Source organism: Nelusetta ayraudi, unplaced genomic scaffold (genome assembly GCF_046127955.1).
Source record: "Nelusetta ayraudi isolate G7.1 ecotype Tasmania unplaced genomic scaffold, CSIRO-AGI_Nayr_v1 ptg000009l, whole genome shotgun sequence".
Classification (NCBI taxonomy): domain Eukaryota; kingdom Metazoa; phylum Chordata; class Actinopteri; order Tetraodontiformes; family Monacanthidae; genus Nelusetta; species Nelusetta ayraudi.
In genome coordinates, this window is record NW_027466059.1 from 2,278,520 (window position 1) to 2,290,646 (window position 12,127).

At 49.3% G+C, this 12,127-nt stretch overlaps 1 protein-coding gene across 3 annotated transcripts in view; it reads left to right on the forward strand.

Annotated features, from left to right (window-relative positions):
- Positions 1-12,127, forward strand: part of mtss1la (MTSS I-BAR domain containing 2a) — a 30,046-nt gene that overhangs the window by 1,171 nt on the left and 16,748 nt on the right. For all 3 annotated transcript variants that reach the window (XM_076019396.1, XM_076019398.1, XM_076019397.1), the window contains exons 2-3: positions 3,445-3,506; positions 3,628-3,701. In XM_076019396.1, the coding sequence (XP_075875511.1) occupies positions 3,445-3,506; positions 3,628-3,701 (136 nt within the window). The remainder of the gene's footprint in view (positions 1-3,444; positions 3,507-3,627; positions 3,702-12,127) is intronic.

Genomic DNA, 12,127 nt, shown 5'->3' on the forward strand with positions numbered 1-12,127 from the left:
TCATTTATTGGGCAGAGGGAGGGAAGATATATGTATCATTTCAGCAACGCTTGCAAGAGTTTCCAGTGTGGCACTCAGTGATACTCTGAAAGAATACCAACCGGTTTTATAATCTCAAGCCTGCGGACGCCTGAAAGGTCACCGGTGTTTGGCTGTGGTGACTGTAAATCTATCAATAAAGGATCTAATACACAAACACTTTATTAGCAGCAGCTCCCTCCTTGTTATCCAGCCGCTCTCTGCACAGATGTAAGAGTTTAGACGGCCGCAGACTGGGTGTCTCCCATCACACGCGCACTTACATATGTTTTTTTTTCTCTTCCAGTGTGTGTGTGTGTGTGTGTTTGTGTTTGTGTGTTGCTGGGGGGAGGGGTCAAGTCAAGGAAGTGGCACCGGGGTGGTCTTCTTCTTCTTCTTCTTCTTCTTCTTCTTCTTCTTCTTCTTCCTCTGCTGTTGTTGTTGTTGTTCGCAGCCGAGCAGATGGAAAAAGTGCCAAACATATTCATCAGGCCGCCGCCGCAGCTCAGCCTCCTCATTGTGCAGCCAATAGCATCGGGCGGCTCTTCACACCCGACAGATTCCCTATTGATCACCCATCACCCCACCCCCGGGCTCACGGGACCGTGGCTCCTTTTCGGGACACAATATTTATGGGTCTCCGCTCAGTGAAATCAGCCCCTCGGGGGCAAAAAAAAAAAAAAAAAAAGAGAAAGCACTGGTTTGGACTTGATATGTTTTTTAGCCCCTTTTGTATTGTGCTCACGCCAGGGCCACAGAGAGAGAGAGAGAGAAAGAAAGAGTGGCTCTGAGAGAGGGAGGGAGGCAGTCTGTGTATTGATAAGCGGCGCACATGAATGAGACGGAAGCCCTTAGTCAGCACAGCGCCGCTCGTCCGCTGTCTGAGATCTGACCTCATTCCGGGGGCCGCTTGGCTGGGGGCCACGCGGGGCCCAGTCGCACCAGCCCCCCCCCCCCCCCCCCCACCCGATGGAGGGGGAGCGGTACAGCTTTCCCAGGCTGATACCAAACCCCCCAGCCTACAAACCCTTTTATGGGCAAAGCTACAGTAAAAAGGCACAAGTTTTTATCAGCACGGTGTAAGCACAGAATCTATCCGGGGTCTTACGGCAACTCTTTTAGGACAAACTACATCGCGGTCGGATCGATAGGTAGCCCCGGACAGGCCGCGATGTAGTTTGTCCTAATAGAGTTGCTGTGAAACCCCGGACACATTCGGTGGCCCTGGACATTTTCTGTATTCACAACGGCAACTCTATTACTCCATAAAAGTAATCCAACTACTGATGACAGATTACTCCTTAAAAAGTAATCTAATTACTTCTTCAAGTACTTTGTTTCATAAGTGATCAGTTACTAATTGCTTTAGTTAGAAAGAAAAAAAAAAACAGTTGAGAACGTCCTGTTTCCTGCACACAACGTACAACGAGCCACAACATTCTTTGGTTTGGACGAGATGAACTCAAAGTAATCTTTGTATTTCCAGCTATCAAACGGATTCGCTGTTTTTTCTTTTGCCGCCGCCAAGCTTGTTTTGGTGCGTCGTCGCATATCAATGACGGCTGCATCATCAACCTGCAACATCGTTGTTTTTGGTTGTTTTTCTAAATTTCGTGGATAATAAGACATTTTTAGCTTGCAAAATATGTCGGGAAAGTAATGGAATCGTTACTTGATAAAGTAATTGCGATATAATTACCAGTTGTGCCGCAGTAATCCTGTTACATTACTACATTACTAAAAAAAAAGTTTGATTACAGTAGTGGATTACGTAGTAATAGATTACTCGCCAACACTGCAATCTATCTATCTATCTATCTATCTATCTATCTATCTATCTATCCGACCACGATGTAGTTTGCCCCAATAGAGTTGCCATAAGACCCTGGACACATTCCGTAGACCCTGGAACAGATTCTGTACCTACGACGCCATCCGTTCCCAGCGGCACCGAGTCAAATGACGAAAGTGAAGCAAACGAGCGGGAAAAGTGTCGGCAGTCAGAGGAGGTGAAAGGAGCGAAAAGCACGGCGGCGCTGGATTAGATCAGAGACGGAGAATTAGGTCAGCGGTGGATCCAAAGCTGCTGTGTTTTGCTGTCGGGGGCTGGGGGGGGGGCAAGGGGGGGGGGCTGACATGTACACTTTTTTTTTTATTAAAAAAAAAAAAAGCACAAAATGTTCTTGAGTTAAAGAAAACGCTCTCGAGCAAGAGCCCCGAGCGCGAGCTAGCGACAGGAAGAGCCTCGACTCTCCGCACTCCCCTTCCTGCGTTTGTCTTGTGGATGAAGACACAATTGTGCGCCCCCCCCCTCCCCCGTTCACCCTCCCTCCCACCGCCACCTCCTCCTTATGTAGCCCCCTGCCTTGTCCTGCTTCCTCGCCTCCCCCTGCCCCCCACCCCCACCCCCACCCTGCCCTCAGCTGTCTTGGCAGCGCATCCCTGCCGCCCGTCGGGACTCACAGGCCACACAAGCTAATTAGGCACCTGTTGGTGTCGCGTCGGCCGCAGACGGCCAGGCTGCGAAGTTAAAGGCGGGCGTTAATTTCTTTTCTTTTTTCTTTTTTCTTTGCAACGGTGATGAAGATGAAGATGATGATGATGATGATCGCTTCCCTAGAGGAGGCTTCCTCCTCTCACAGTTAAAAGGCATGGCGGTGGGTGGGGTCACACCGGGTGTGATGGAGAGCAGGAGTGTCCATAAATAGTCAGGACGTGCGGCGTCTTTTTCGCTCCACCCCCCCCCTCGGAATCAAAGTGGCTCTCCGAGGTTGCGCCCTTCCTCCTCCTCCTCCTCCTCCTCCTCCTCCTCCTCCCTCTGACGCTCGAGCTGCCGCTCTAATGGGATCTGCCCTGAGTGTGTTTTATGTTTGTCTTCCACCCCTCGGGCTCAAGGCAGCGGTGCGATGATCCCCGGCTAAATCCCATCCAGATTTTCTTTTTCTTTTTTTTTTCATCTCCCCTCTCTTTCAAAGTCAAGCTATACTTACTTTACCTGGCCCATAAAGGTAAACACCCCCCACTCCTCCCCTCAAAGCCGAAGCACGGAAGCCATGGGGGCACAGAGGTGTTTCCACTTTGATGAAGGACGTCGATAACGGGAGGGCGCTGAGAAAAATGGTCCTGACCTTTCAAGAGGCCAGTCGGAGGACAAAGCGCCTTCGCCAACCTGTTATTTAGACCCTGTGGGGGAGGGAGGGGGTGGGGTGGGGGGGCCATGAATAAGTGCAAAGTCATTCCGGCTCGGTATCTTATCGCCACGATGGGAGAAAATAAAACAGAGGGGCTTTAAAGACGCAGACCGGCAGATTGCGTGGAGAATATCACGACCTCTTATGTGTGTTTAAGTAGATTCGCTTGTGCTTTTTTTTTTTCAAACGTCCTTGCCGTGTCCTTTATCTGTCTTCTGCCCTCGCTACCCCGCAGAGCTCCTACCCGGTGTGGGAAGACTTCTGTGCCAAGGCCACGAAGCTGCACTCACAGCTCAGGTGAGAAACAGTGGAAATTTCATTAAAAAATTTTTTTTTTTAAATATATGTATATATAATAAAGCCGGGGGGAAAAGAAAACGTGTCGAACAGCAGTGAACACGCGCCAATGTTTTCACAGGACCACCATTCTGGCAGCTGTGGCCTTTCTAGATGCCTTTCAGAAGGTGGCAGACATGGCTACCAACTCCAGAGGTGAGTTTGTTTTTCTTTCTCCCTCTTTTTCTTAACGCCTTTAAACCCTCAAGGTGCGTCGTTAAAATGTTGACGAAAAAAAAACAAAAAACGTCACCGCGCCTTTTCACCGTCGCCTTTGTCCTCTCCCGGAGAGGAAAGACACTTCAAACTTGGTTTGTCGCTGCCTGCGTGCACCGTGCATGAGAACGATTCCCCCTTCACTCAACGTGAGCACTTAACAATGAAGGTCTGCGAACACTTAAAAGTTGCCCGCTGGCGTTTTGTGTTGTTTTACACACACTTTGCACTCAGCTACTCAAGTTTAGGTGCCAAAACCTACTCTGAAACCATGCTATACCTCCCTCTGTATCACATGGCAGGTGTCTCAGTGGCTTTGGCAAGTGGTCAGAAAATTTCAAACGGCTCTACCTGACAAACAGTTTGGTTGCCACTTAGAGCATGCAAATTTCTCTGCAGGTGTTTTTTTTTTTTTTTTTTTAATGATTTTGTTGACTCAGTCCATCATTCTACTCATGCAACTCAAGCAAAAAATAAAAATAAAAATAAAAAAATAGTCCGGGTTCATTTGGGTGCTGGCATAGTGGTGCAGCCGGCCCCCGCTGACCCTGTTCTTTCCATTCAAAGATGTCCAAACTGGGCGATAAGTCTTTGGAGGGGGCGACGGGCGGCTTAGAGAAGTGAAAATCTGAGCTTATTGTTTCTTGGGTCTTAATGAGGTCTGCTGATCTGCTTAGTCACCCTGCTAGTGGCAGCAGACGAGCCCGGCCAAGGGAGGCGGCTGATTAACACAGATTTCTTCAGAGATGATCGTCGAGAGCTGAATGTAGGTCATAAAAAAAGAAAGAAACTCTGCCAAACCCGTGCCGACGAGCGAACGCCGCCGACCCGGCCGCGATTTGGTCGGTGGCAGCCAGCAGCGGCGGTAGCGCTGTGCCGAGGAACGCCGACGCGCTTAACGCGCAGCCATTCAAAAAGAGGCGACAGCTGGTCGCCGGCCACCTGACCTCGCAGGTCACATGCTAACATGCTTTTAAAGAGTTTGCCCTAGCGCAGCCCATGGTTGAGCAGTAGAGGAGGCGCTTGTTCAGAAATGTTCTCTCTGGTTCTACTGTTACAGGTCATGGCTTTAAAGGTCCAGTGTGTAAAAGTTGGCTTTATTTATATTTTTTGTATTGGTAAAAGCTTAGCAAAGTGCCCCAAAAATATATATTGTATACATTAATAAAAGTGTGTACTCGCTGTACAATAAAAGTAATTTGGTTTTCCTACCCTTAGAACGGTTCTCATACATATAAGAATATGCATGTAGCAAGGGTCTTGCTCCTAGTTAGCTAGCTGCCATCTTACGCTGTGGAAGTCCGCCTAACAGTGTCCTATATATGAATTGCTCTGTCAGGCAGGCTAGCTTCAATACCAGAATTCCTTAAAAACGTTACACACTGGACCCTTAAAGGTGGCAGCACAGCGTGTAAACGATTCCCGACGCCATTTAACTTGAGATGCGCAAGTTTGACTGTGCGGTAGAGCTGCTAGCGGTTAGCCGCTAGCCGCTAGCAGCTGGCAGCTTGCTTCAGTACCACGTGGGTGTAGGCCAGCAGGCAGGCAGGCAAGGACGGGACTTCAAAGCTCTATAGAAAATGAAGGGGAACCCGCCGAATGATGGATGGAGCGCAGAGATGTGATTTGCAGCGACGGATGCGTAAACCCCCCCGCCCCCTTCCGTGCAGCCACTCGGCCCGCTCACTCTGCTCGGGTCCCAGCAGGAACATTAACTTGGGGATTAATCCCGCTAAGACCGCAGACTATATCACAGTTACAAGGAACCATATGTGAGGACGAAGTGATGAAACGCGCCTGTGGATTAGTGCTAATGAGCGTGCGATGGCGTCAACGTCGTCACACTGTGCAGAGCTGTGAATCAAGACAGATCATGACCCAGATCATCACCAGCCCAGCGCTGTTGTTTGTACGGCGGCGCTGTTCCCCCCCCCCCCGATGCGACAATGGTGGCTCCAAAATTGAGCCACTTTGAAAAGTCTGGGGTGTAAACTGACATTTATTAATGAACTTGCACAGTAAAAATATGGTATACTATTACTATACTTGTATACTAAGTCATTTTGCACTGCAAATGACCTGAGGTATTACTGCACTTGCTCATGGGCGATGGGAGCGATGTGCCAAAAATTATACAAGTACTTTTAAAGCCCCGATCGTCTACCCAAAGTACATAGTTTAGAAAATACCTCGGTTTATGGTTTGACGTGTTCCTTGGAACTGGTCGCCGGCCCAATGAATAGCAGCTTTGTTCATTGGTGGTCTTTGGACCAATAAAACTTCTGCTATTTAAGGCATCGCTAATGAAATTTGGTCCAGTTGTTCATGGAGGAAGGAAGGTTGTAGCTTTTGACGGTTGGACTTGTTTTCACGCGTCGGCGCTGCTCGGTTCACCTTGTGTTCGGTGTTCAAGCGGAGGTGTTGTGCGAGCGTCACACACAGTCAGCGGTGTCGCCGCCGACTCTGCGCCTCGCCTGACTTTCATTCAAAGTAACGTAAAGTCTGACGACTGCAACCAATTATAAAGACGTTATTTTCGACATTGTAAAAACAGTGGGCCTGAGTCCGCCATGTGTTCCGTGCCCTGATTAGACCCTCAGCCCATATTAATCTGACAAACGTGATCGCCCAGTATAAACAAGTCATTGTTGCCTGCCGTTGATTTCTCCCTGTTTCTCTTCCCTGTTTCTCTTCCCTGTTTCTCTTCCCTGTTCTTTTAAATCCCGAAAAAGAGATGCAGTTTTAATGCACTCCTGACGAGCACGGCATTTCATTCCTCTGTGGGAGCTCTGTTGGTCCTCGCGTGCGCCGAGCGGCCGCAATTCATTCTGCTGCGGGATGAATGCCGATAATTCACTGGGTGCACTTGGATTGACCTTTGAACTCCGGGCCTCGGACCACTGGGAGAACTTCTCAGCTCGTATTAGCCACGTTTGTGGGCTGTGATATCGAGGGTAAAACCCCTAAAGTTGATTTTTTTTTTTTTAAAGAAGAAAACAATCCTTTTCTTTTGCCTCACTCGCTGACGTTTCTCCATTAAAAAAACATAATGTGCATAAGTAGAATTCTTCTCTTGCGAGTCTTTCTGGCTGCGTGGGCCGTCTCCTTTTCCTCCCTTCTGCGCTTTTTTCTCCTCCCGCCTGCTCCCATCGTGTTTATCTTAGCATCTGCGATGCCCATATATAGCGCTGCGTGCGCGGTGGGAGACGAGGCCCGGAGGAGCTGTGAATTGTTGGCCGTCGCCGGCCGGGCCGGCCGGCCCTCGCCCCGCTTCGCCTCTCGTGTCCGGGGACGAACTGCAGCTGCTGGCACAGCTGGAGTTTTCGTCGCGCTTGTCCTCCGCTTCCTTTAATCTACCTTTTTGACACACTCATCCCGTCACCACTTAAGCCCCCCCTGCCCTCCCCGCCCTCTTTCTCTCACACACACACACACACACACACACACACACTGAGTGTGATTCCGTGCCAAGGAAAGTCACGCTTTTCCCTCCATTTGCTTCTCATTGATTGTCAAGGGAGGCGAGGGCAGAGAGGATTTTATGACTTCCCGACCTTATTTTTTTTCCATTTCGTGCTCAAAGTGTGACTTTTATACAAAGCATAATAGACGTGTTATGGCTGCCTGAGATAATATCCTCTCTGTTTCCTCGTGTTTATGTGTCAAGCGTCCACCGTCTGCGGCCCCGCGCTCAGGTTTTCCTCTGTGCCTGTCGCGGTTTCAGGTTTTTTTTTCTTCTATCCCCTCGAGTTTATGTTCGGTGGCGTCAGCGTCTGTGTTTTTTTTTTTTTTTCTTTCCGCCGAGCAGCTGGAGCGGTCGGCCACAAGGCGCGCTGGCACCTCGCCTGACAGCGCTGTAAGCCGCGTCAATGGACCTGTGTCTGCAGGCGCGTCTGTCTCGGCCGCTCGGCCCGCTCACATCTGGCTTCAATAAAGGTTCCGCCGACCGCAGCGTCCGCACTTAATGAGTGTATTTAAAGCGCTTTTTGGCCCTTTTTATAGATCCTCGGCTTCACGTTTCCACACTCATCTTTCCTCCGACTCTGCAGCCCCCTGGAGGGCAGGAGCGGGGGCGCCGATTGGGCTAGCTCGTGTGGTCTTGTTGCTGCGTTGTTTTTTTCCTTCCATTCAAATGAAACGTCGGTCGATGGATTTTTTTTTTTTTTTTTTTTTTTTTTTGGAATACGCTTATCTGGAGAACAGTGAGCTCTGTGTCTGCTGGTGTTGCTATAGGCTGGATGACGTGTTCCAGTAGTGAGGAGTGCAATGGTCGGGGGGGTTGACTTCATATTTTCCAGCTAATGGTCCGTCAGGGTTCGGTGATATGCAGTCCCCCAGTATTTGTTTGCAGGGTTTTGGTTGGTGAGACCAGTTGAGGGGGTGAGGGGGGGTGGGGGTGGGGTGTGGTGATGGATTTTTCTTTCTTTTTTTCTTTTTTGGACATGGTGGGGGGTTGTGACTGCACTTGGATTTCCACAGCTCTGGGTATCCAGGCTGGGCAGAGGCGTTTAACTAATCCTCTTAGCCCCACTCTGTAACACACAGACACAGCGTGGCTCCCCTGCTCTTCCCGATCAGCAGCCCCCTGCAGGAAGAGAGAAAAAAAAAAAAAAATCACGCTCTGGCTCCGCGGGCCAGAACGGGAATTGCTACCGCGAATATTCCACCAGCTACCGACCGGACGGAGCCTCCTTTTTATTTTTTGGAGTGCCATTAACAACCCTGGCGTGATGATCCACCCGCAGCATTTGCCCAAACGCTCAGTTCTCTCCCGTTCTCCCTGTCCAGTGTGGAGGTATGCTAGTAGATCAGTGTCTCAGCGACGCAGTAATCTGCTTGCGCCCTCCTGCGCTTCTGTAGGTTGGCAGATGGGGCGGATATCCCTGCCCGCCATCTGGACAGCCTGGCACGGACGAGCTGCGGCCGTGGCCTAGTGCTGAGCGAGATCAGCGGATTAGCGTCCTCCACGCTATCCCGGCAGCGTGCCTATTTTTGCAGACATGTCAAGTAATGAGAGTGCGACCATGTGACCGCCACCCCCCTCACCCCACCCACCGGCCATCCATCAAGCTTGACATTTCACGTCCCCCGGCTCGATATGAGCCTTTATTGTGCTTAGCGCGGACAAGCGCCCGGGCTTGTTGGATCTGCATCTTACGGCCGTTTGACTTCATCAAATGAGCTTACAGCTGTTCAGGGCTTTTGGATTAGATGCGTGTGTACATTTCTGATGCAGCGCGCTCGGCCCCTCTGTTCAGCCGGCGTCAGCGTCTTCAGGTATTTCACAACCTCAACCCAGCTATGGTTAGTGCACAAGAGAAGGAGAGAGAGAAGGTTCTAGAACACCAACACGAGGCACTGGTGGAAAAATAATGTGAGAGAAAACAAATCTTCTGGCGGTGCGTAGCTCTCGTTCTGAGGTTGAATACCAAAACTAAGAAGAAAAACACGATACATGAGCCTGCAGGGGGAACGCCGTGTTCAGCTCTTTGCCGAGCGCGGAACGCGGCCCGAGGATGGGGAGGGAAAACACGAGGGGCTGCGGGAGGAATGTGAGGGAGGACTTTAAAGGAGTGAGTGAAAGGGATACGCGCGAGGTTTCACATCAGCGGAGGAGGCTGTTTGAAGGCTTTTCAAGTGCATCCATTGGTTCCGCTGCTCCTGGTATAGCATTGGCGCTCTCCAGAGGACAAAAAGCCAACCAGCTCCTTGTTTTCGGAGAAATCCGATTTCGCTGTCAGAAGTTTTCATCTGGCCCAAATGTTTGTCTTTTGGCAAAATATCTTCAAATTTCTTCCTGCTGCCTTTTTTTTTAATTTTTATCTTGAGCCGCCGGCGATAATTTGTAAGCTAACCTTCTATTTGGACTTGAAACGCTGAGCCGTGAGCATCGCTGTGTCTTGCAGAACTGCTGCCATGGTTATAGACCTGAGTGGTGCTGACCTGATTCTTTAAGCAGCTGTATTGTTTTGTTTTTATTGAAACTGTCATGAAAAGTTAAGCATTGCATTGGAGTTTATTACTGCAACTTGGGATTCAAAACGTACAAAAACCGATAAGAAAGTGCAGTTGATAATTCACGATGAATAAAAATGTTGGTGATGGCATAGCAAATATATATATATATATTTACATTATGTTTCAATGTTTCATCGATTGCAAATTTCTATTTTGACACTCAGGGATGCAAACAAAGTGCTAACTCACTGCACATGCAGCGGACCAAAAACATGCAGATAATAGAAATTTGCTCTTGTTCTTTGCAGCGCGCTGGCCCACTGAACCTCCGTTGCTTTCCTGTAGTTTTGACTGCTTTACTCGATGAAAAGTTCTCCTCTGCCGAGTGCAGCTGGGGTCAGGCGCTGGGAGGCGGGGCCAGAGAGGTGTCGCCATTGTTCGGCGGATTGTTTGCAAATTAGCGGAACTGCGGGAACTTTGCCGGAGCTTCCAGGAGCCTGTCAGCCAAGATAAAGAGTGCAAAGGGATGTAAAGCAGGGCATCTGATTGGACTAACTGGACGGCTCTGCTCCATTAAACAATGAGTCATCGGCCGGCTGCTGCCTCACTGTCTGTCCGCCTGTGGGTGCACTCGGAATGGATGTTTGGGTTCTGGAGTGGCGTCTTCTGGAGTCCCTCGGTTGTTCCTCTTAAAAACAGCGCACATCTGGATGAAAGGGGGGGGGGGGGGCCTGGGTTTGCGAGGGAGGTGGGTGGGCGGCGGAGGGGTGGCGTTTATTTTTAGCAGTGTTTTTGTCCCTGAGCAGGAAGGGCCTTTAACAGAAAAAAAAAAAAGACTTCCTCCTCCTCCTCCTCCTCCTCCTCCTCCTTCTTCGAGTCTGGTCCTAATGGGCTCCAGAACATGTTTACACCATGACACACCAGTGTCTGTCTGTCTCTGTGTGTGAGTTTGCGTGCGCGGGCGTTCCTGGTGTGCACGTTGACCAGACAACAATGGGCCGAGTGTGTGTTTTTGGGAGTGTGTGGCTGAAACAATAGAAGCCCCGGCGCTGTTTCCTCTGCCCTCCATTAGCGTTGCCGCCGCTGAGATGTGACACTCCCCGCCGACGGGAGGAACTGAGGACAAAGGTGCTGAAAAGCTCCCCCGACTCGAAACTGGCACACTGCGGCGCGCTCACCGCGGGGTTAGGATTACTGGGGGATTATTTTCAGATTGTCAAACATAAAGATTTGCTACTTTTTGTCGGGTGTTTTCTCTGTAAAATAATACTTTGAATCGACTGTACCGATTGTTCTCTGAGGATAACGGGAGCCGTCAAAAGAACTGCACCGAAACGAGAGCGGCCCTTCCTGTACTTCCTCTGGGTGCTCCGCTTTCCATGAAATCATGTTGGAACGGATGCCTTTGTGATGTCACAAAGGGCAACGACGGGCCTTGCAGGGTATGGATCGACGGTACCGACCACCTGCTTTTTGTCCTCTTCGAAACACGTTGAAGGTCCAGCACAGCAGAAGTTACAGCAGGAAGCTAAACCATTTTTCGTAGAAAGCTGTAAACAGAGGGCTAACTTTGCTGATTTTTGAAGATCAAGTTGTTGTTTTTTTTTTATTTAATTATAAATCATGTGATCCTGCCAATTGGAGTCAGGAATGAAAAATTAACAAAGTGCAGACAATAACACTCAGGCAACTGGATCTAAGTTTGACACCCTTGCTCATTTTAAAGATGAAAACATTGCTTTTATCTCATGCTGACAGCTGTCTGCATAAAAACACAGATATTTCGTTAAAGTGAAGCAACATTATTTGTCACATAAGTAAACCAAAAAAGGTTTGAAGTCACAACAAAGAAAAGGGAACCCAGCACTGCTGTCCTGGTTTGCTTTTTTTTTTTGTTTTTCAGTCAAACTACTTTGCGAAAGCCATCACTCGGCTCTGTCACACACAACACAGCCAACTTTGGATCTCAATGTGTCACATTACATTTTCTGCGAAACTGACTCAAAGAAAACTTTTTTTTTTTCTTGCGGGGGAGGGAGGGTTTAACGTCACACACAAAGACATTAAAAGAATCTTTTATTGCATTGTTCTTTTCAAGTCGGGATCTCTTGGATGTGAATGTACACTCATTTTGGATCAGAGAGATGCTGGAGACTTCTCTCGGAGTCTGTCATCCCCCATAACTCCTGCTGCTGCTGCTGCCGTGCAGCTCCTCAGTCCACCATCGGCATCGGGCTCAGTCTCTTCTAACCAACTTCTCTCCATCACAAGATTTTACTTCCCCAACATTTGCCATGCAGCTTTATTTTTTTGAAAACCGTCTGCTCCCACTGAGCACCAGAAATCCAGCTGTGCTTTGAAGGAAACGTTTGATGATGTGTGTGCGTGCGCGAGCGGATGACGCTCCA